Source organism: Malania oleifera, chromosome 9, assembly GCF_029873635.1.
Source record: "Malania oleifera isolate guangnan ecotype guangnan chromosome 9, ASM2987363v1, whole genome shotgun sequence".
Classification (NCBI taxonomy): Eukaryota; Viridiplantae; Streptophyta; class Magnoliopsida; order Santalales; family Ximeniaceae; genus Malania; species Malania oleifera.
Genome location: NC_080425.1, coordinates 95,361,215 through 95,386,080, shown reverse-complemented (window position 1 = coordinate 95,386,080; position 24,866 = coordinate 95,361,215). Strand labels below are relative to the sequence as shown.

Sequence of the window (24,866 nt, the reverse complement as noted above, 5' to 3'; positions counted from 1 at the left end):
TTGAAATAAAATTCCAGTGCTTAAGTGGAGAAGGATAGAGGAACAGTTTCATTATCTTAATGGATTAGTTGAATGTCCAAAAAACTCCGAACAAACAAAAATCACCACAATTTATAAAATTAGTCATTGGAATTTGTTTCTAGGAAAAATATATAGCATAAAATTTGTTTTCTAAAATTGAATAATTTTTATTATTTAAAAATTTAAAAAGTCATCAATGTCTCATACATACATAATAATATTAAATAAACATATGTTATTATCTCTTTGAAAATTTTTTAAAATCAAAATTTTATAAATGAATGCGAGGTTTAGTTTGATAATAAATTGTGTTATAATATACTTAATATTAGAAATTATAAATTTCATACATGCATATTATTTTATAATTTTTGTGTCGATCTTGAATGTTAAGAATTTACATACGAGTTAAATTCAAGTTCAACAATTTAAAGATTGATCGGATTTGAATTAAATTTTCATTTTAAAATTTTTGAATGAAATTAAACTTTAATATTCATTATTAGAGATGTAAATGAGTCACGCTTGACTTGCTACGACTCGATTCGATTGTACTCGATTTCAAGCTATTCGAGTATATTAATGAACCAAACTCAAGTTTAGTAATAGTACTTGAGTCAAGTTTTGAGCCTAATTGAATTTTTGAATTTTATTATTTTTATATTATATACGTCATATAATATATATTGTATAAATATATTTAGTATTATATATATACTTTATATATATTTTTATATGCATTTAATATTAATTTATTATTAAATTGAACTTAATTGAGTTGAGTTTGAGTTTTATAAACTTGTAAGTTAAGTCAATTTTGAATTTAATAATTATAAAATTAATAAAATTTGAGTCAAGTTTTGAGCTTAAATTTTCGATTTGAATTCGAGTATTTTATTGAATTGACAAGACTCAATTCAAATATTCTAAAGAAAGTTTTGATATGAAAGTTTCCTTTTATAAATTTACATAATATCCTTCTTTTTGCTCTGGAACTTAAAACTTTTTAATGAAACTTCTTTCTGTAAACACCAACCATAACAAAAGTCCAAAATCAAAATCTTTATGAGTAATTGTCTGGAGGAAAGGGAACAATGTGGGATGTTTCTGTCATTATGTTGGGTCTCCAAGGGCAAATCCGTCCAATAAGGACTACAGACGTATATTTAATTTTCATTCCTTAAACACAGACATAAATAGCGACAAATAAATAAATTCATAAATAAATAAGTCATTTTTCCTGCCCCCTATTCGTACGACCGCCGTCTTCTCTCTTTTTGCGTGGCCCTCCACTTTCTCTGCCGCCGGCGAATTTTCCTTCGACGGCTGTTCCGATTCGTTGGTCTTCCGGCTTCTAGGGCTCCGCGCTCTGCGCCAAACACCGCGAGTGGGTCTCTCTTCTCAATTTTTTTTATTTTATTTTTTTCCTCTCTTGATTCTGATTTTTTTGGAAAAGTTTTGTGCTTGGTTGAGTTTTTGGCCTTCGTGCGTTGAAATTGAGTGTGATTTTGGAATGAGAGATTATCGTTTTCTCCTTGAATCTTGGGGGCTTCAAAGGTTCTTCTAACTATTTGTACATTTTATGGGAGTGATTTCTTTGGGGTTTGATTTTCGGAATGTGGAATTGATCAGTTTGAGGAGTTTGAGTGAGTGAAGAAGTTGTGATTTTTGAGGGTTATGTTGACGCCTAGGTGATGGATAATGTTTCAGCTGCTGGGTTTGTTTGGTCCGAAAACTGGTGGAGAAAGGTTTTGGGTTTTTCATTATTATCATGAATTTGAATTCTGATATATTCACGATCAATATTTAATCTGTTTGAATTTGGATTTTAGTGCCTGTATTTATTTTTATGCGAATAGCATTCTGGAGTCAAATACTGCGGCTTTCTTACTCCCATTTTGTAGACTTAATGTATGAGATTTCTTTTATTACTTAATTTATATTTATAAATAATATTGTCCGACTTCAACTAGAAAATGGTATGTTCTGGCTGTTTCAAGCCTCTTTTCTGGCTTCCCCTTCATAATTTACAAAGAATCGATCTTATTTTTGTTATGCTGATGCTGGTTGAAATTACTTGGACTTTTGTTGACCCCTCCCTCCCTCTTTGTTAATTTAGACAAAATGGAACTTTTTTACTAGGTTGAGAAAGCTTTATGCTGTCTTTTGGGGTATGAATTTCAGACCTCAGACCTGGATTTTTGCAGATTTGGACAAAAGTCAATATAATTATAAATGTCCAAATTCAAATGCAAGGTCCAAACTCCAAACTCAAATAAACAGATTTAGGCTGCATTTTTGTTTAAAAAGATTATTTGGTAAAGGATTTTAGATTGTGTTCTTTATTTCTTTTGGTGTTGCAAATGTTGTATGCTTTATGTTCTAAAGTGTTCATTTATGTATGAGGTTTCTGTATATTGCTCTATCAAGTGTGTTTGTTTCTATACCATTTTGACCAAGTGTTTCCCACCAGTGCCTGATACCTTCGTTGGAAATAAATAAACAAATACTAACTTGCATTTTTTTGGGGGGTATAGTTCAATGAAGGATTTGGACACTGACATTATTCCTGGATAAAGTAGAGAATAATGCTGGCAAAACCCAAAAATGTTGATCAGTGCCTGGAAACAGATTCACAGAGTATTTTGCCATCGACAATCTACTTGCAACCTTGGTGGTGTGGTATTGGCAATAATGCGATCTCCCCAAATGTCTTGGTTGATGGCACCTCAAAAGCATCCTCAGTAGAGCTCTCGAATGGTTCTGTCACAACAGGATCTATTCCACTACAGCTGAATGGCAGATCAGATGATGGAGCTACTGTTATTAAAGAAAGAATGGTCAATGTAGCACAGGAATCTGGTACTTCAATATTGTTTATATCCTAGCTGTTTGCATGGTAGATTATATGATCTTTCTGTATTTTTATTAAAATTTTAAAATTTTAGTTCTACTTTGTACATGATTCATAAAATGTGTTGGTAGATTTAATGTAGTTTGGTAGTAAAAGGAAAAGGAGAGATTGTTATGATTAGAAATGATGCTTGTTTTTAGTTGAAGTATATTTCTCTTACTCATCCTCAGACATGCTTGTCCATTGGTTTGAACTGGCTATGCTAGTTAATTGGCACTGTTGAGGATTAAATGTTATGGAGCTTTTCATTGTTACCAAAATGAAATAGCAAGGTCCACCTTTGGCTGTTTAGTTAGATTATTTCAACTTTATTGTTTTGTTTAACTCAGTTTAACAGTTTCTAATTTCAACTTTTTATGGTTATGGACATGGGTTCTAGAGTGCCTTCCACTTTTTCTATGATCATACATTTGAAATTTCATAAGTTATTAAGTGTTTCTTACTCCATGTCAGCCACATTTCCTTCGTGAATTTTTCTCATTTTGTTACTAGAGCCTTCAGTGTGCCATATATCAAGGAGAGAATGGGAGTCTTGAGTGTGGACACTAAATTGATTACCTTGTGATAAAGGGCATCATTCTTTCATGCATAACTAGTTTTGGTGACACAATGAGAATGGGGCTTTTTGTATTATGAACAATGCTAGTGCGAGGCACATTTTTTTACTTGCATTGAGACAGTTGCTTGGCTATTGGCCAGGTGTCAATATCTTTTGTTAATTGCATGCTTGGAGGAAAATACGAGGGAGGTGTGCTTAGTGAAAATCTAGTAGCCCAGGTGCCCTAATAGCCAATTTATACTGTACTTGCCTGACACTTGAATCAGCTCATTGTTATTAATGCTCTTTTTGTTGACTTTCTGTACACTTATTGTAAAAAGGACAGTTATACCCACAATAGCATTTCTTGTTGCTTAAGGACACGGCTGTTTGGGGCTTTTATTATCTTCTTTTTAGTTTTTGGACTTCTCTAATCACTTCCATGCGGGCATGGACCAACATCAAGCTATTGTGTCAAGTGAGCAAAAGGCTTGGTGTTACTTTTTGGTTAGTATGAGATAGGGTTTAAGTACCCCTGGTAAACAATTTAGCTTTTCCCCAGTTGACCGTATTTAACCCGAGCATTACTGATTACATAGGATTATGGGAATGAACTGGGAGGCCTGGTTAACCTTCTTTCAGGAAATGCTGACTTGAGTGCCATTTTATGGTGGTAGTTGGGTGCTGTTTCCTAGAACAATTTACTTTCGTGTTCTGGAATAATGTGTGAGGGCTATGGTTGGTTGCCAAACATTTATTAGTTCCAATAGGCATGCGGAGCTAGTTTATGTGTTCTATAGTGGGCTCTTGTTACAACATCTTGCCTTTGTTCAAGACCATGATTCATTTCAGGTTTAAGCCAACTTTTGGAATCGCAGGATTAAATGCCTTTTTTGAAGGATTTTTACTATACTTAAATTCTTGGTTGAATGTTAAGCAGTATGAGATCAAATAACTTTGTTTCAATGCAATGAAACTTGATACGCATGATGATGTGTTTGTTCTATTGATGATTAAGTACCATCTTACTTTTTTCTTTGGTTTGATTTAGTCTTAGCCTCCTTTGTGGTTTGCAGTACCTTCATTCTCATGTTCTTGGTGGTATATCTGCTTTAATCCATTGAAGCAAATGTGGTTTTGAATTTTTATCATCCTAAAAAAAATGATAATGATACCAATGAAAATCTTCCTTACAGGAATGGATCAAAATAATGGGCAGGCACAGCAACATGTCGAGCATGTTACATCCTCAACTTCAAAAACTCTGGGTGAACCACTTGAACGGAATCCACAAATGGAACTTGTTGGTCACTCAATTGTAAGAGTTGTCCTCTTTCTTCCTCTCTTTAACACACACACAGATTATTGCAAACAGTAGTAGTAAATAGATTTCATTTAATAACAAAATTAGAGCCTTAATTTTATTAGACTGGATGCCTTGTGGTTGTTCTTATCTGGATTTGTTGCTGGGATTTGAAGTGTGATTAGTTGTTGTAGGTGTTGACATCATGTCCATACCCGAATTCGCATTATGGGGGGATCATGACACCTTATGGACCACAGGTATGGTATGCAAACTTATTTATTTATTTATTTTCCTGCTGTGACTATGAATATAGTAGTTTACTTGAGTAGTAAAACATCTGCAATCTAAAAATCATTTCGTGCCTTGTATTTTCTTTGATATTCTGTTACAACACATAGATAGTTATAGGATCATGCCCCACATTAACCTTACCCCCAATAGGGGTTGGATACAACAGTTTTTTTCATGACCGAGAGAAAACTAAAGTTGTGCTTCTTGAGCATGAATCCTGAACTCATGTTGGGGGTGTTTCTATAGGTGATGCTCCCAGTGGACCCTGGTTGCTAGGAGAAATGAGCTTGAGTTAGCTAGACCATTTTTGTGAAAGAAATATACTGCATTGGTACCAAAATGTGGCGAGAAGTATAGAAAAGTTTTTAAGTTGTGGTGTGTGCCTGTCAAGAGGCTTGTTTCAGTCTCTAGAGATTATTCTTAGCAACTTGGGATGTGTACTTGGTATTTTCCCATGCTGTATGTTGTCTAGAAGTTGAGGGGGCGTTTGTTTCACGGCATGTTTCATCATTCCTGGAAATGTGATGCCGATAGCATCTCATTCCCCCTTTTGTTTGAGCATGGGAATTTGATGTGGCGGACATGTTCACATTCCTGAGAATGTAAGGATTCCCATGAAACTTGGGCATTCTATTCCCACTCCCTCCCATTGGTAAGATTCATGAAAATCCTATTCTCATGGAAATTCTACTCTTTGGACCAAATAGCCCTCATTATTTTGGATTTTGGATAATACTGCTCCTATAATATAATATAATTGTATTATACACTATTATTTGATTTAAAATAATAAAATACTAATAAAGTAAAAGTAAAAATTCTAAATTAGCATAACTATTAATTATTTTAATTAGAAAAATATATAAATTGTTAATTAAAGATAATTAATTGTAAAGTTATAATTAAAATTTAATTAACTATTAGATAGGAATAATTAAAAATTTAATTAGGGAATACTCAAATGGAAATTAAAAATATTAATTAACATAAACTTTAGTAAAAAATTTAATTAGAAGTATCAAAAATGTTAATTACAAATATTAATAAGGAAATTTTAATTAGACAATATGTAAAATGCCTTTTAAAAGTGTTAATATTTTATGTTAATTAATATTTTAACTTAAATTTTGCAATTTATTAAATAAAATAAATATTATTATTTGAAAATATTAATATAATACTTGATATTTAGATACTATATTGCCCTCAATTATTTCGGTTCATCAATTATTAAGTATTAAATATTTTGAATTTATAGTTGTTGATATTTTAGGATATAGATTTAATTAGGTACACATTATTAGTAGGTTTTTGTGTTGAAAAATGCAATTGTTCCTCATATATTTATTACACACATGTCAAGTGTATAATGGTGATCTTCTTTAAATACCTAACAAGATTTTCATGTTGAGCCAAACATTGATGTGGGAATCTTGTTTACATTTTTGGGAATCTTACAATGCAAACCAAATGAAAATATTTTCATGAGATAGGCATCTCATTCCCAAGAATGAGATTCGCGGGAATGTCATTCCATGGGAATGTTTTGATGCCGTGAACCAAACGACCCCCAAGTGTTTTGTAACGACCCGAAAAAAAAAATACTGTCTCTGATACCACATCTGTGACGACTCGGATCCTAGTGGGGTCCAGGGTGCGACTTTCTATCAATCAAATCCATGCAAGCAGCGAAAATAATTTAAACCCCAAATCCCATACCAGAGTACTAAACTACCATAATTACATAAGTATCTCCAAGTAACAATATTACATCACAAGGAATACAAAAGCATATTTAATCTAGTGTCACGCAAACACTTACTCTAAATTATATTATCTAAACCCCGCCCCGAAGCCCGCTAAGCTTGATTCCCTGTATGTCCTGAAATATGAAATGGTTATTGGGGTGAGACACCTTTCAGTAAGAATGAATAGATTATTATCAGTGTGTGACAGAAATGAGTTTTAGTGTAAGCAACATACATCCATTAATTTAACTTTAAATGAAATGTCATTTGTAAACTGTACCCACACCTATATAATTGAAAATTCATATTTTCCTTTTAAAACATAATTTCGGTTCAATAGATGGCCCCATTTACATAAATCCACAAATATGTATAGAAGAACTCCCCTTTTGGCCTATGCATGTCATGTTTAACCCCCATGACCGGGTTGTGCGGTCCGAAGACTAGACCTAGTTGGCTGATTGACTAAAACTAAGTCAAAGTACCACGTCTATAAGATCAGTTTGCCTACCACATCTTGGTTTGGAAATAGGAGCGTACAACCCTACTCAGTCCAAACCAACTATCCACCGTCAACACTTCCACAATAGTGTGGCTGCACTGATATTCCTATGTAGTTATGGTACCGAACATTCACCACATCCGGTCCATCAGGGTTCTTAAACCATATATTGCAATTTACATAATAAAACAGTAAAATGATCTCATTTTCTCAATACATAATTCGCAATAGTCTTTCCACAATTTTCCAACCATCCACGGGATCGGTATTAAACCGTCAAAGTCACAATATCCGCATTATTCCCAATAATTCAAGAAATTAGTATAATACCACAACTTACACTGTATAACACCATAAAAATTCCAACAGGTTTAATCATGCAATAAAAATAAATCATTCTCATGCCACACTATTTGAGTGTTAAATCATAATCTAATAAATTGACCGGAGAAAGTACATCATAATGTAGGAGAAAGTACATCATAATATACTCGGTATATTTTGCTGAAAATAAGGGTATGATCACCTCTACAATTTTAATTTAACTCAAAATATATATTTTACAGGAAAAAGGAGTTGATCACCCTACTCACTTTATTCTTCCCCAAACACGTTTATAATAAACCAAAATCTTCAATTTCATACGCTTGATTTATTCAGAAAATCTGATATAATATTCCTGTATCCACATACTCAAGTTTAATCGATTCAATTTCAAAATAAACTGACATAATCTAATTCCATTACTTATTCCCGAAGATATGCCTATCATGTTCCTGAAACTATGCCTGCAGCGTTCAGAAGACGAAACCCTAGTTTCCTTAAACCTTGCAGAGGAGAGAGAAGCCGGCAAGTTGAGAGGAGAGAGAGAAAAACGGTTTTAGGGGGAGGGGAGAGCTTCTTTCTTGTTCAAGAAGCCTCCTCCAAGATATTTATATATATATATATATACATATTATAAGATTATAATATTATATCATTATATTAAATTGTATTATATTAATATATCATTATATTGTATTATATTACTTAATAATTATTATTATGTTAATTAATTATCATTAGTATTATTTATTATTATTATTTTTTTCCAGGTTACTACATCCTCCCCTCCTTATAAAAATTTCGTCCTCTAAATTGGCTAACCAACACTTATCACAACCTCTTGAATTTGTTGAAATGATTACCCGAACCTAGAAAGAGCCGGCAGCCATATACATAGCGGTCCCGTCCCAAATTTATTAATAACCTCCACCTATGGCGGAGGAATATAAGGCCTTTGGGAGATTACAAGTAGCCAATTAAAAACTCTCCCAAAAACCACTCATAACCTAAAATTAGAAACAGATAGATTAAAACTAAACAAACCTAACTAAACGACCTACACTAAACAAGTCTATATTCAAAATAACCAAGTAACTACCTAAACAGTTACAGTTTCCTGCCTAGCTTTGGACCTCGTTGAATAAATGTGGGTACCTCTAACGTATTTCTTCTTCTAATTCCCATGAGGTTTCCTTAATTGCATGATTACGTCAGAGTACTTTTATTAACGAAATCTTTTTGGTACGTAACTCTTGATCCTTCCAGTTTAGAATCTGAACTGGAACTTCATCATATGATAAAGTGTCTCTGACTTCCAACGACTCATAGCTTATCACATGCGAAGGATCTGGAACGTACTTTTTCAACATGGACACGTGAAATACGTTATGAATCCTAGTTAATGTTGGGGGTAAAGCTATTCTGTAAGCAATTGGACTAATCCTCTTTAGTATCTCAAATGACCCAATATACCTAGGGCTTAGCTTACCCTTCTCTCTAGACCTCATAACTCCCTTCATTGGAGTAATCCTCAGAAATATCTTATCCCCTACATCAAATTCTAGCTCTCGTCGGAGGGTATCAGCATAACTCTTTTGTCGACTCTGAACTGTTTTATTTCTATCATAGATAAGTTTGATTTTGTCAGAAGTCTATTGTATAATCTCTGACCCCAAAATTTGTTGTTCACCAACCTCATCCCAATACAATGGAGATCGGCACCTCCGACAATATAACGTTTCGTACGGTGGTGAACTCAACCAATGGCAAATACTGAATCTAACTTCATTTGAAATCCAGCACACATGCCTGTACATATCCTCCAATATTTGAATTGTCCTCTCTGATTGTCCATCAGTCTGGGTCTGAAATGTTGTGCTAAAGGTAAGTTGAGATCTTAAGGCAGAGCTGCAAACTTTTCCAGAATTGGGAGGTGAACCGTGGGTCCTGATTTGATATGATGGACACTGGTACGCCGTACAATCTATCTATGGTCGGTCCGTGACCCCTGGATGTCGAAGGCGTCCTTGGGGTGATCTTGCAGTTCCTACGGGGTGGAGACAATGGGGTCAGTCCATGGATTTTCCTTCCTTTTGCCGCATTTCACTCAGAGGATTGATCTCTTGAACATACAACTTTGCTAGTCTATGCATGGAGTAGTTAACTTTGATTGGAACAAAATGGACAATTTTTGTTAAACGATCAACAATTACCCAAATGACGTTTTGCCCATGAAGTGCTAGTGGTAACTTTGTTAGAAAATTCATGGAAATGTGCTCCCACTTCCACTCAGGAATGTGGAGTGGTTGCAATGGTCCTGCTAGTCTTTGATGTTCAGCCTTCACGTGCTGACATGTAAGACATTGCTCCACAAATCGGACAATTTCTCTCTTCATATTGTTCCACCAGAAAGATTCTCTCAAATCCCGATACATCGTGGTGCTTCCTGGATGCACTGTATAAAGAGAGCGATGAGCCTTTTCCAGAATTGTTCTTTTAATCTCTGTATCATTGGGTACACATAATCTGGTTTGAAACCTCAAAACCCCATCATCTGAGATGTTAAAGTCCGCCCTCAGTCCACTCTGCACTTTACCCCTAATCTTCACCAACACTGTATCTTTCACCCGTGTGGTCTTAATCTTCTCCAGCCAGGTCGGTTGGATTACTAGATTAGCAATTAAAGCCTGACGATTTCTCTCCACTATTTCCACACCTAATATTTCCAGATCCATCCTGATTTGATGTTGAGTTACCACTGCTAAGACTGATGCATTCACTGACTTTGAACTTAACGCATCAGCTACCACATCGGCTTTCCCTGGGTGGTAATTGATGGTACAATTATAGTCTTTTATCAGTTCTAGCCATCTCCTCTGTCTTATATTCAGTTCTTTTTGCATGAAGAAGTACTTAAGACTTTTATGGTCTGTAAAAATCTCGCACCTTTCACCATGCAGGTAGTGTCTTCACATTTTCAATGCAAATACCACTGTCGCCAATTCCAAATCGTGTGTAGGATAATTCTTCTTGTACTCCTTGAGTTGTCGAGAAACATATGCAATGACCTTTTCTTGTTGCATTAATACTCACCTAAGCCCTTTCTGAGACGCATCACTGTAAATCACAAAACCACCCTTTCCTGAAGTTATTGTCAATACCGGCGTAGTGACGAGTCGTCGTTTCAATTCTTGGAAGCTTTGCTCGCATTCATCTGTCCACTCATACTTCACATTCTTTCTTGTCAACCTTGTCAGAGGACGTGATTATTTAGAAAACCTTTCCACGAATCGGTGATAATGCCCTGCCAAACCTAAGAAACTCTTGACCTAATGAACATTCTTCGGTCTTGCCAAATCCACTACTGCCTCTATTTTTCTTGGGTCCACCAAAATACCAACCCTATATATCACATGTCCTAGGAATGCAACTTTTTCTAGTTAGAACTCACATTTCTTGAATTTGGCATAAATCTTCTTTTCTCTTAGCACCTAGAGTACCAACCTTAAATGGTTCTCATGCTCCTCGGGACTTTTCGAATAAATCAAAATATCATCAATAAATACCACCATAAATTGATCCAAATATTCATGAAATATTAATGAAAGACCCTGTTCATAAGGTCCATAAATGTAGCAGAAGCATTAGTTAGTCCGAATGGCATAACTAAGAATTCATAGTGACTATATTTGGTTCGGAATGCAGTCTTTGGAACATCCTTTGACTTGACTTTCACCTGATGACACCCTGATGAGAGATCAATCTTAGAGAAGACTTGTGTTTCTTGGAATTGGTCAAACAAATCATCTATACGGGGTAGTGAATACTTGTTCTTAGTTGTCACCTTATTTATTTCCTGGTAATTGATACACATCCTTATCGATCCGTCTTTCTTTTTAATAAATAAAACTGTGCTCTCAATGGTAACACGCTAGGTCTGATGAATCATTTGTCCAACAATTCCTGTAACTCCTCCTTCAATTCCTTCAATTCTACCGGAGCCATTCTGTATGGAGCCTTAGAGATTGGTGCCTTTCCTAGAAGTAGGTCAATAGTGAACTCAACTTCGCGATCAGGAGGCAACCTAGGTAAGTCCTTCCGAAATACTCCCAAGAATTTCCTCACTCCTGGGATATCCTCAAACTTTAGTTCTTTCTTTGGTGCTTCCTTCACACATGCTAGGTACCCCTGATATCCATCCAAGAGTAGCCTTTTTGCCTAAATAGCTAATAGTATTTGTGGTGAGGAGTTCACGCACGACCCAACAAATTTGTACTCCTACTCCTTAGGAGGTCTGAACATTACCTCTTTCTTATAACAGTCTATACTAGCATAATTGGAGGCTAGCCAGTCCATCCCCAGAATTACATCAAATCCATGCTTGTCAAACACTACTAAATTAGCAGGTAGCATTATTCCCTGAATATCAATTGGATAGTCTTTAAGTACTTTTCTACATACCACTACGGTTCCCATCGGTGTGACCACAGATAAGTTAGCATCTAATAGCTGAGTTCCCACCACACACATTTTAATATACTCTAGAGATATGATTGAATGCGTTGCTCCAGAATCAAATAATATAACAGCTTTCTTTGAAACTATAAAGATATTACCTGTCACCACGTCACCAGCATTTTCTGCATCTCCCGGAGTAAGAGAATAAGCACGTGCCTAGGCGGTGTTCCTCTGATAGTTGCCTCGGCGTTCCTGATTGTTTCCTCGATTTTGATTAGGAGTGGGTGCATTATTCAATGGCCCACGAAAGTCTCGTGCAATGTGGCTGGGTCTATCACACCGATAACAGGTAACCACTCCAACCCGACATTCCCCCCAATGCCTCATATTACATTTAGGACAAGGAGGCGTGATGGATTACCCTGATAGACTCAATTCCCCATTTCCTGTCTCTGGCTCACATTGTTACTATTTCTCTTCCATGGACCCTGACTTGTACGCGCGTGAAAATTAGGAAGCATGGGCCTCTTCCTCTGATTCAGTATCCCCGCACTTCTCTGTAGACTTGTCTCCAATACCGGCGTTTTATCCACCAACTCCGAGAAGTTCTGAACTTGAAATGCCACCACCTGCTCATGGATCCTCAGACTTAGGCCTTTTTCAAATCTCCGTGCCTTCTTTGATTTATTTGAACCATATACAGGGCGAATCGGGACAACTCAACAAATTTGGGCGCATACTGATGAACGGTCAAGTTCCCCTGGGTTAAGTTTGTAAACTCCTCTGCCTTGACATCTCTGGTGGAAGCAGGAAAGTATCGATCAAAGAAGATCTCCTTGAAACGGTTCCAAGTCAGAGTTGCGGGTCTTGGCCTCTGTTTTTCGAGTAGCTTCACATAGATCCACCAACGCTTGGCCTCTTCAGTCATTTTAAAAGTGGCATAAAGGACCTTCTGTTCATTTGTGTAGCGAAGGACTGCCAGTAACTCCTCTGTCACCTGGACTCAATTCTCCGCAACAATTGGATCAGCTCCTCCCACAAAAGTTGGGGGGTTTATGCTGGTGAATTGTTCAATAGTGCAACCCTGGTCAGTGGGTGGGCAGTTTTGTCCCCTAAAGTTCCGCATAATCTCTATCATGATCTGTTGGGCTAAACCACATAGCACTGAACTAGAATCAATGCTGTCCTCGTTGGAAGCCCCCATATTGTTACTTTCTCCAGTATTCACGTTGTTATCTCTAGGGTCCATCCTGAAAATAAGACATAAATTAATTTATAATCCCTATGTCGTAACATGATTGGCACAACCATTTCACTAGGAATTTATAAGGCACACAATACCCTCATACAAGAATACATAGGCTTTCCTACGGGGACTTCCCCCCCACAAATCAATGAATTTAACGTTCAAGTTCAAATTTTAAATTCAATCTCATTGCTCAGAAATAAAACCGTCGACGGTTTTCCTGAGATTCCTAAAACCATGGACGGTTGGAGATACCGAGAGCATGTTTTTAAGGAAACCGTCGACGGTTTGTGAATGCCACAGAAAACCGTCGACGGTTTGCCCCTAGAATGCTTCACTAAATCCCTCTCTTTGTATAAGTTTAGTCATTTCAAGAACCAAGCCTTTAATCACAACACATGAATTACAACGTATCCAATAATAACCTACCAATATCCTCATCTACCTGTCCTACCCTCATCCTAACTCATACCTATACTTTGGTAAAATTATCTGTTAAAATCTACAAAACCTATCAACCTAGGCTCTGATACCACAATTGTAACGACCCAAAAATTTGCTTTGATACCACCTATAATGACCCAGGAAAAAAATATACTGTCTCTGATACTACATCTGTGACGACCCGGATCCCAGTGGGGTCTAGGGTGTGACTTTCCATCAATCAAATCCACGCAAGCAGCGGAAATAATTGAACCTCAAATCCCATAACAGAGTACTGGACTACCATAATTACATAAATATCTCCAAGTAACAATATTACATCACAAGGAATACAAAAGCATATTTAATTCAGTGTCACGCAAACACTTACTCTAAACTATATTATCTAAATCCTGCCTCGAAGCTCGCTAAGCTTGATTCCTTGTATGTTATAAATATGAAATGGTTATTGGGGCGAGACATCTCTCAGTAAGAAGGAATAGATTATTATCAGTATGTGGCAAAAATGAGTTTTAGTGTAAGCAACATACATCCATTAATTTAATTTTAAATGAAATGACATTTGTAAACTGTACCCACACCTATATAATTGAAAATACATATTTTCCTTTTAAAACATAATTTATGCTCAATAGATGGCCTCGTTTACATAAATCCACAAATATGTATAGAAGAATTCCCCTTTTGACCTATGCTTGTCATTTTTAATCCCTATGACCAGGTTGTGTGGTCTGAAGACTGGACCTAGCTTGGCTGATCGATCAAAACTAAGTCAAAGTACCATGTCTGTAAGATTAGTTTGCCTATCACATCCTGGTTTGGAAACAGGAAGGTACAACTTTACTCAGGCCAAACCTACTATCTACCGCCAACACTTCCACAACGGTGTGACTGCACCGATATTACTTTGTAGCTACGGTTCCGAGCATTTACCACATCCGGTCCATTAGGGTTCTTAAACCATATATTGTAATTTACATAATAAAACAGTAAAATGATCTCATTTTTTCAACGCATAATTTGCAATAGTCTTTCCACAATTTTCCAACCATTCACAGAATAGGTATTAAACCGTCAAATTTCCAATATCTGCATTATTCCCAACTAGTCAAGAAATCAGTATAATACCACAACTTTTGCCGTATAGTACTATAAAAATTCCAAAAGGTTTAATCATGCAATAAAAATAAATCATTCTCATGCCACACTATTTGAGTGTTAAATTATAATCTAATAAATTGATTGGAGAAAGTACATCATAATATACTCGGTATATTTTGCTGAAAATAAGGGCATGATCACCTTTACAGTTTTAATTTAACTCAAAATATATATTTTACAGGAAAAATGAGATGATCACCCTACTCACTTTAATCTTCTCTGAATACGTGTACAATAAACAAAAATCATCAATTTCATACGCTTGATTTATTAAAAAAATATGATATAATATTCCTATATCCACATACTCAAGTTTAGTCGGTTCAATTTCAAAATAAATTGACATAATCTAATTCCCTTACCTATTCCCGAAGATATGCCTACCACGTTCCTGAAACTGTGCTTGCAGTGTTCGGAAGACGAAACCCTAGTTTCCTTAAACCTTGCCGAGGAGAGAGACGCCGGCAAGTTGAGAGGAGAGAGAGAGAGGGAGAGTGAGGGAGAGAGAGAGAGAGACAGTTTTAGGGGGGGAAGAGAGCTTCTTGCTTGTTCAAGAAGCCTCCTCCAAGATATTTATATATATATATATATATATATATGTATATATACATATTATAAGATTATAATATTATATCATTATATTAAATTGTATTATATTAATATATCATTATATTATATTATATTACTTACTTAATAATAATAATTATTATTTTAATTAATTATCATTAGTATTGTTATTATTATTATTATTATTTTCCGGGTTACCACATGTTTGGAGTACTAGTTTTTTTGAGAGAAATCTTGAAGTTAGGAAGTTTTAACTTAGTGTGTGTGTGTGTGTAGCATGAGTGGATGTTGTGAGGAAAATTTCAGATAAAATATCTAAAGGTTAGTTGTAAATGTTTGTTTTAATAATTTTTTTTATGGAAAAAGATAAGTATGTACAGGGTTGCTACCCATCTAGGCGTGCCCTCTTTTTTTGTTTTGGTGAAGTTTGGTTGCCACCTTTGGTTGTAGGTGACTTTTTGCTCATTAGATATTGGGGTTTTTGATAGAGTAGGAGGGGAGAAGTGCTGTGATCATGGTTTTAAATCGCGGTTGCGGGTAGCATAACGTAACGGGAAGCGGGTGTAACGGCAGTGAATTTTTTTGAAGCACACACAACCTTGTGTATATTAGCGTACTTGCATGTTTTAAGCTTTTAACCCTTCTTAGAAAGAGTTTTAGTGTATTTTGGATCCTTTAGTTCGAGTAACTAAGTTATTTGGTAAGGGCAACAAGTTTACATTTGTTTTAAGCCGCCTTTGATAGAAAAATTATGTGTGTGTGTGTGTGTGTGTATTTATACTTCTCATTGTTCTTATCTGTGAAAAATTCTTATGTGTGCCAAATTAATTAATAGAACAAAATACATTATACACTCCATTAAGCTATTAGACACATAAGACATACAAATACAAATATAAAATAGCTAGAAAAGAAATATGGTTGAAGTTGAAAAATATAGAACATAAATATCACATTACTGATATTATCAAAATAAAATATTTTCCTAACTAGTATTTTCAAATTGTTAATTAATGCATCTGTTGTGAATATTTAAAGAAATAGTAAATTTTGTATCATTGTCATCCTCATTATAATCTTTTCCCCCTCTTGCCACATGGTATATTGAGAATGATTATGAAAGAAAGGAAAGTAAGAAGAAAAAGTAAAAAATAAAATAATTTTTTTAGTGTAACAGTCCTGTAGTGGTAACGTAAAGGGCGCGGTCCGTAACGGGTGCTACGGCTGTGATTTCTCTTCTCAGCGATTTCACGGTGTGTAACGGTATTGGTAGCCCAAAAAATCGTTACGTAACGCCGTTACGTAACGATCGTGGCCTTTATTAAAAACCATGGCTGTGATGTAGTGCAGAGTTTTCTAATTTGTGAACCTTATGGATTGAAAGGGATGTGAGAACCTTCGATGATTGCATAATCTCCCAGGTTTTGTTGTGGGATAGAGCAGTTGTTTTGGCCTCTCTTTGGGTCAATTCTTGGGGTTTATCGCTGCTTATCTTGCAAAGGATTGGAAGGCAGTGCTTATGTAATTTTTCTGGTTGTTTTTCATTTTGTTCTTGTGAGGAGATCTTGTTTTGCGCCCATTGTACTATTTGGTTCATTGTTAATATAGTTCCTTTTTTTTTTTTTTTCTGTTAAATATGTACAGGATTCTATTTTCTTCCTTTTTTTTTTAATTCCATGAAGATGTCTTGTCCTTATTTTTTATTTTTACTTTCTCTCTTAATAAAGCTTGCTTTTATTTTTGGAAAAGCAAAAGGTACACATGGGATTTGATATTTGGGCAAAAGGCACGGACCTCTCCTAAGGTTTGGTAAAAAGATATGGACCTCCTCTAAGGTTTCAAAAATCCCATTGACCACCCCTAAGGTTCAAAAAATGTCACAGACCTACTATGAGATTTGCCAAAAAAACACAAGCCTACCCTCAAAAGACTTGCCTTTTCGCAAAATACAAGGGGAGGTTTGTGTTTTTTTGACATACTTTATGGGAGATCCCTGAACTTATTGAAACTTAGGGGAGGTTCTTGCAATTTTTGAAATCTCAGGGATGGTCTTTGTCTTTTTGCCAATTCTTAGGCGAGGTCAGTGTTTTTTGCCCTTGATATTTTTAATAGAATTCTGTTAGCAGAAGAGCATTGGAGTACAAACACCCCGAGTTGGACTATTAGATGACTAAATTAAACTGTAGCTTTGGCAAGACATGGCCAAGTTAACTAACTGGATACTACAGTAATGGTGCTTTTATATGGGGAAATTTTCATGGTTATGTAGGGAAAGATAATGAGAAATTTAAGGGAGAACTTCAAAGAGTTTCTGAGTTTGGACAATGGAGCACATGGTATTAAATACATAGCTTATAAATTTAGTGATGATTAGCCATAAGCTGTTACGATTTTTTTAACTTACTAGGAGGTAGATAGAGAGCATTGAAGAAGTGGAAACTTGCACCTTGGCTGAGTGGGTAAAATGCACCTATGACTACTGAACTTTTAACTAAAAATCTTGATACAATTAAACTTTATTTTTGTGTGCTAAGCTGAAAGCTCACCCAACTATATATATATATATATATATATATATATGTATACATTTTAGCAAAATCACTCTTTCCGTCTAGAATTGATGGACCCTTGTTAAAATTGCTTACGTGGAAGGTCTGTCACACCCAGGTTAATAGATATAATTTTTTTTCTTTTAAAATATATATTTATTTATAATAATAATAATAATAATAATAATAATAATTTTATCTCTCACCTTTCTCTTCCTCTTTCTCCCCCATCTCGGGAGCATCTTCATCCCCATTCGGGATTTCAAAGTTTTGCAGTCGAAAATTAAGTAAATAAATATATAAAGACAGAATTGAACAATTTTACAATTTTTCTGGAAATTATATATATTTTCCCCCATTTTCTTGGCAACCAAATAGAAGGAAAGTGCATTAGAGATCAAACATGTTTTTACATCAAACCCAACAGAGCTGCTCTCCTCATCCAACGCCAGAAACTGCAGAGCCTTTGTCCTGCTCTCCACTGCCGTCACTGAAAAATTCTGTCACAGAAACTAACTCAAAAAATTAAACCCCTACTCTCAAGATCCAAAACTAGCACTTCACAAATCACAATAAGCTAACATTGCAAGCAGAGATCCTGAGCAACAGCTTGATGAACTTGCGGTCCGTGTGGCTGTCATCCATGGGCAGAAATGGAGTTGCTCCACCACCTCCAGCAACTGCCGCTGCAGAACCTCACAGGTGGCACCCATAACTCCTTTTTATTTATATATTATTTACTTTTTTCTGGGTTTCTTCTCCGATTGAAAAAGTGACAGAGATTTGGGAAAGGATTCATATATATATATATATATATATATATATATATATATATATATGTTGAGTTCCTGGTATTCCCTGGGGTTGCAGAACTCATTGATGAGGAAAGGCTGGTTCGAAGGGAGTTTTGGAATGTGGGTGCACAACGGAGCAACACTGAAGGAGGTGTTGGTGGTGAGGTGATGAAGAGGATTTGGCAGAGATGAATGTGGCGTTGGGCACAGAGGCCATGGTGGCTGGATAGGGATGGCAACAGCGGCTTCAGCAGCAGTGTGACTGTGGTGACCGCGGCACGCTCCGGAACAGATTAGATTTAGATTTTTTTTTCATCTTATTAGAAATAAATAAATAGTTAATATAATACATATAAAAAATATATTCAAGTATAATTTAACTTGAATACGTTTTTGCTGGATGAGACCTAGACTGCCATGCAAGCAAAAAACGACTTCCACCTAAGCACATATGACATAGGGTCATTTAAATTGGACAGAAAGAGGGATTCTGGAAAAAAAATTGTAGTTGATGGCCTTAGTGCACAAAACTGAAGTTTAGTGGTTTTGGGATTTTTATTTATAAGTTCGATGATCTCACATAGATTCAAGCGATGTGTGTGTAGAGAGAGAGAGAGAGAGAGTTGGGGAACTAGGCATTGAAGATATAAATGAGGGAGGAAATGGAATTTATATTTTATTAGAATTTTAGTCAAAGAACTAAATGTGGAATGGAATAATCATTTATATTAAAACAGTATTCGTGGTGAATAAAATGAACTCTTTCTTGAAAGGAATTTAGATGTGGAATTGGTAGATTCAAAAAGTAATTAGACAAGAATGGCTTGTTGCAAACAGTGGCCTATACATATGAATGAAAACATTATTTGATAAGGTTTCCTTCAGGCTGGCTGGGGATTTTGAGGAGGTAAGGAACAGAAGTTAGTTTCTTTGCCATTGTTTTGTTCTTCACTCTTTTTTTTTTGGCGGTTTAGTGTATCTGATCAAAACATAATATCAAGATTTTTAAAAATCAGTTATTCTCTCCATATATTCTTTGGAGTAGAATGTTTCCTCGCATTTTTTGGTATTCAGTTTCTGGAGCTTTTAGAGGAGTGCCTTCAATTGATTACCAGTATATATTCTTTGGAGTAGAATGTTTACTCGCTTTTTTTTTGGCATTCAGTTTCTGGAGCTTTTAGAGGAGTGCCTTCAATTGATTTCCAGAGAAATTTGATTTCTTTGCTTCATTAATTTATTTTAACTTTCCTTTTTTAAGCAGATATTCCCGCTCTCTTGTAACTCCCCCCCTCTCCCAGACTCGCACAAAAGAACAAGTAATATGTAGCAACTTCAAGGATAAAGATATCTAGGTTTTTATCAGATTAGAAGCAAAATTTAAGTTGCCTAATAATGTGTCTAATACCTTAGGGTGATGTGCATAAGCTTGCAAGGATAAATACATTTTTAACTACTATTAAAGATAGGGGGTTTGAATCATCTCATGTTATGTTCACATGTTCTGACAGAGTGTTAGATTCAGGAAGGATGGAGAGATATTCTGATAAATATGTAAATGAAAGTGAAACAAGAGGCTGATATTGTGATAAATATCTTAATAGAAATCTTGGAATTCAATAAATCTATTGGAAGTTGTAAATATAGCTATTCCGAAAACAGGTCTTTCTAATTGTGGAGAACAGTTTTCATTTTTCAGTTTTCTAAAGAAACGGAACCATTCAAGATTTGGTGGTATTCGTGTTAATATTTAGAAGCATATTGGTGACCTAGTTTGGTTGATCAGATTTTCTTAGTATGACTATAGAAATGAAAAAAAAAATCCTGGTTGAATGTAACTGTTTAGTATTTTAAAATAAAAATAGAGCTAATCATTGTTCCATTCTAGTGGTCATATAGAAATGTTCATAATAACCTATTATTGAGATGTGGCTTGCTGGTCTGTTTCACAACATGTGTGCTCATTGCACACTCTCACATCCTTGAGGTATTGATAAGTATTTTATTCTGGAAGATACGAGAGTATTATGTTGAAATTTATTTCTATTGGGTTGTTCCTCCTACTCTATGCTTGAAGCTATTTGTGTTTATGTTAGGAACATTGTAACTGTATGTTTTTAGACATGTAAGATTTGCAATTTTTTATGTGATGCCAGATGTTTCCTCATTTTTTTGGGATGCATCAGCCTAGAATGCCTTTGCGCCTTGAAATGGAAGAGGAGCCTGTTTATGTAAATGCAAAGCAGTACCATGGAATTCTTAGGAGAAGACAGTCACGTGCTAAGGCTGAATTGGAAAAGAAAATGATAAAAACTAGAAAGGTAGAATTATATCTTGTGGTTTTTTCCTTTTTTTTTTAATAAATTATATTTCCTTATTGTGAATAAGGTGATGTGCTTGGCTTCAAAAGATGTTAAACAAAATATTCTTACTGGTTTGAATCACATTGTCTGCATGTCCATTTGTAAGGTATGTAAGGATTTTTACCACATCTTTTAGAATCTCCATGTGCCAATATCCATTATTTACCACATATATTTAATTCTCCATGAGCCAATGTAAATCATTTAATGTAAATATTCTTTATAAATTTAATGTTAGAAACTTAAGTCATTTACCATTATCATTAGGTGATTTTTAATCCCCATCACCTCCTTGTCTGAAGTTACTCATTGTATTCCTCCTTTATACTTGATTCTTCATCTTTTTATGGCTTTTATGGTGATCCATTTGAAGTTGGTTAGCCTCTATTGCCAACTCCAGTATCTTTTGGCTCAACTATGAATAATCCTATGTAACGTATGAAAGAATTTTAGGTATGGGGGTTTGCGTCTTTAAGTTTTGTGGCTTTTTCTTTATTGCTTGTTTATGTGCCCTCTTTTGCAGATTTTTATTAGGATATTTCCTCTTTGCTTTATTTACATGTATCCTTTCTCCTTTGTTCTCTTATTTTTTAGGCCCTATTAAAAAATTCTCGCTTTAGCACAGAACAGGTGGAAGGCCAAAAAGTCGGTGTTTCCCTGCCCATTTGTTTACTCAAATTAGCCCTGGAAAGTTTCTTTAAAGTTCTTAGTTTTTTAAAAGTGTACATGAAATAAATTGTAAAATGAATGTGCTGTGCCATGATCAGCATATGTGGATTTTGTAAAATATTTTCTCTTTTGTTGCACATGTAAAACGGAAAACTGCATATATTTATTCGAACATTCATATTAGTCATGCATCTGCATCTGGTGGATGGGCCACTGATTATTGTGGAATTCCTCATGGGCATTGATCCCTATGTATTAATCTCTTTCCTAGTTTCAAGATTTTTGTTTCCTGGCAGGATTTTTGTAATTCTGTACCCCACATTCTAATTCTTTTATGTTTCTGTAGTAAACTCTTAAGCCTTTTTCTACAGCCGTATCTACATGAATCTCGTCATCGACATGCTATGAGAAGGGCAAGGGGTTGTGGAGGCCGTTTCCTCAACACCAAGAAGCTCAATGGTAACGTTACAGATCCTGCGGCAGAAAAGGAACCAGGTTCTACTGCAATCCTTTCATCACAATCTGGCAGCTCATTAGGCTCTGAGCACTTGTGGCCTGGGTGTGCAGGAAATTTCAATTCCTCTGCTGATGGCCAAGAAGAGAAAGGACCTATGATTCATGGCATGCCTAAAGAAAGTTTCCCTATTAGCAACGGGAATGGCTACAATCTTTTATCAACAAACCATTCACCCTCGAGTGAAAGTGAAAATGCAGGGGGCTGCTATGGTTGGGAGAGGGGAGGAATCCTGGATAAACGGGGCGTCACATTCAGCCCTCCCCATTAAATGAAAATTTTGCGTGCCCCCTTCAGTTTGGTACTGCCTTCTGCTATGTCGTCTTGTTGGTTTTATGATAGCTTACATATTGGAACTTCACATCTGACCCAAGATTAGTCACTTGCAGGTGTGCCTGTAGGTTTGGCCCATTCAACCTCAACTGGAATGCTCTTCCTCTTTTTGTGGTGTGCCTCGGGCAAGTCATTCTTGGCTCAAGTTACCAGTAGGTATTGGGTGAACTGAGAGAGGAAGATATAATACCATTCTCTACCTTTTATGCCTTCTGTATAAAGTATCAAACCCACCAAGTAGGAAAATAGCTTGTGAAATAGGGGAACATACACAATTAGAATCAAATGCTTAAGTTCATGTCTCAAAAACCTTCCTTTGCTTATGATTTGGTTTGGTTTCAAGATTGCTGCTGGCTGATTTTTATAATCTTTAAGGGTCTTTTGAATCCCCAATTTTTAGGCATGAAATTATGTGGAACTACATTCAGGTTTTGTTTGAGATTGCTTCTTCTTGCGATGGAATTCCTTGATGTGGGATTAACTACTCACCATTGCAGAATGCCACGTTAGTGCTAAAGCACACTTCTTCTGTGGTGCACACATTTTTGGTTCCCATATGATGACAGACCTTTGATTGTGCGAGTCCAAGTGGGTTATGTGGTGCATGTGATTTGTGTGTCCTCGATGATTTTCTTGGTTTGTGTTTTTGTAGTAGTAGTTAGTTTGGGGTTTGGGAGGAAATTATGATGGGCTGGAAGATTTTTTAAGGTGGGAGAATGATGATGTGAATGGAATGATTTTCAATCTTATTTTTCCTTATTATCAAAACAATTGTAGATGATTTTTTTTACTGTACTTGTTCATATTATTGTTTTAAGCAATACTGAAAGCTAATGATCACATTAAATTGAAAATATTTCTTAAAATAGCACTTTTAAAAAAGATCCCCTGGTGCAAGGTGGTTAAACATTTACGAAACCTTGAGGTTCAAAATTAAGACGATGGAAATGCTACTTGCACCGCCTAAACATCACAGTTATTTTTATTGGCTGCTCTAGGCAGCTGATGTGACATTATTTTTACAGTTCATTGACCCAACTCATCTGGTCCTTCAGTACATGGAAATGCCACTCACATAGAAACTGGTATGCCGACAAAAGAAGAAAGGTTTCTGGCATATTTTCATTGCGTGTCGCAGAGAAGATTTTCATTGTTTCAAGTAAAAGCTGCTTCTGAACTGCTTCCCCACAATTTAGACCCATCCCCACGAAAGATGGGCTTCAAGCATAATTTTCATTGTGTTGCTGAGAAGATGTTTGGTGAAATGTCCAAAAGAAATAGTAGACGGTGGAGGTGGAGCTTCTTCTTTTTCGAACACAATATTGCTAACAATACATACATAAACATATATATACCTAAATACACGATATGGTAGTAAGGAAAACAACGTATAAATATTAATTCATGGTACGAAAAGTCAATTTAGAAGATGAGTAAACACACACGCGCGCGCACATAATTGTTCTTTTATGAAGTTGAAAAAAAAATTTCATGCCTTAAAAAAAAAATAGTTACTTTACTGCCTTGTATACATTCTTTGAATTCCCTCAAACAATTACTCAGGTCATGCATTAATGTTGTAACATGGCAGAAAAGAGGAGAGGAACATGATAGAAGGGAGGCGAGGTTAGCTGCCATAAACAGAAAAGCAGAAATGTGCCCTCTTTAGGTTTTTTCATTTTAATTACACTATTAACCTTCTTTCCCTTTTTCTTTCTTACTTTATTCTTAAACTACTGCCAACAGAAACTCCTCAAAATTATTAAGCATTCTTATATTTGAAGTTTTTTTTTTTTTTTTTTAAATTAGAGCTCATGTATGGTGTTGGACTTGCATAGCTAATAAAATCTTCATCCGAATTGGGTAAGAAAGTGTTTAAAGGATTTCAGTTGGCTCAGGTTTTTTGTCTATATGAAAATGGAAGCTTTTGAAGCTTCTTACATTATTTCTCAACTGTTTTTTTTCTTGAAAAATCTTTAATTGCCTAAGCAAAAGACTCCTCTTCTTTTTCCCAGTCTCTTTCAAGTTGCCTCCTTTCATAATTACATTCTTTTTCTATTGGCCTTGGGCACATCTTTTTGTGTTCTCTACAGTTAACTAGCTCGACATTTATTTTATTTTCGGTCA

General features: G+C 35.5%; 1 protein-coding gene across 15 annotated transcripts; it reads left to right on the top strand.

Annotated features, from left to right (window-relative positions):
- The first annotated feature begins 1,219 nt into the window (after nt 1-1,219).
- On the top strand, nt 1,220-23,048 carry LOC131165031 (nuclear transcription factor Y subunit A-1-like). Of its 15 annotated transcripts, none has more exons than XM_058122654.1 (9): nt 1,268-1,408; nt 2,559-2,883; nt 4,670-4,791; nt 4,971-5,036; nt 21,017-21,181; nt 21,249-21,329; nt 22,264-22,351; nt 22,460-22,707; nt 22,796-23,048. In XM_058122654.1, exons 2-8 carry the CDS (start codon nt 2,610-2,612, stop codon nt 22,675-22,677), a joined length of 1,014 nt encoding a protein of 337 aa, XP_057978637.1. In that variant the 5' UTR covers nt 1,268-1,408; nt 2,559-2,609; the 3' UTR covers nt 22,678-22,707; nt 22,796-23,048. The 15 variants fall into 15 exon arrangements, with proteins under 15 accessions (XP_057978633.1, XP_057978641.1, XP_057978630.1 ...); XM_058122651.1 differs by having other exon boundaries at nt 22,264-22,387; XM_058122650.1 differs by having other exon boundaries at nt 1,220-1,408; nt 21,047-21,181; nt 22,264-22,707.
- The last annotated feature ends 1,818 nt before the right edge of the window (nt 23,049-24,866 follow it).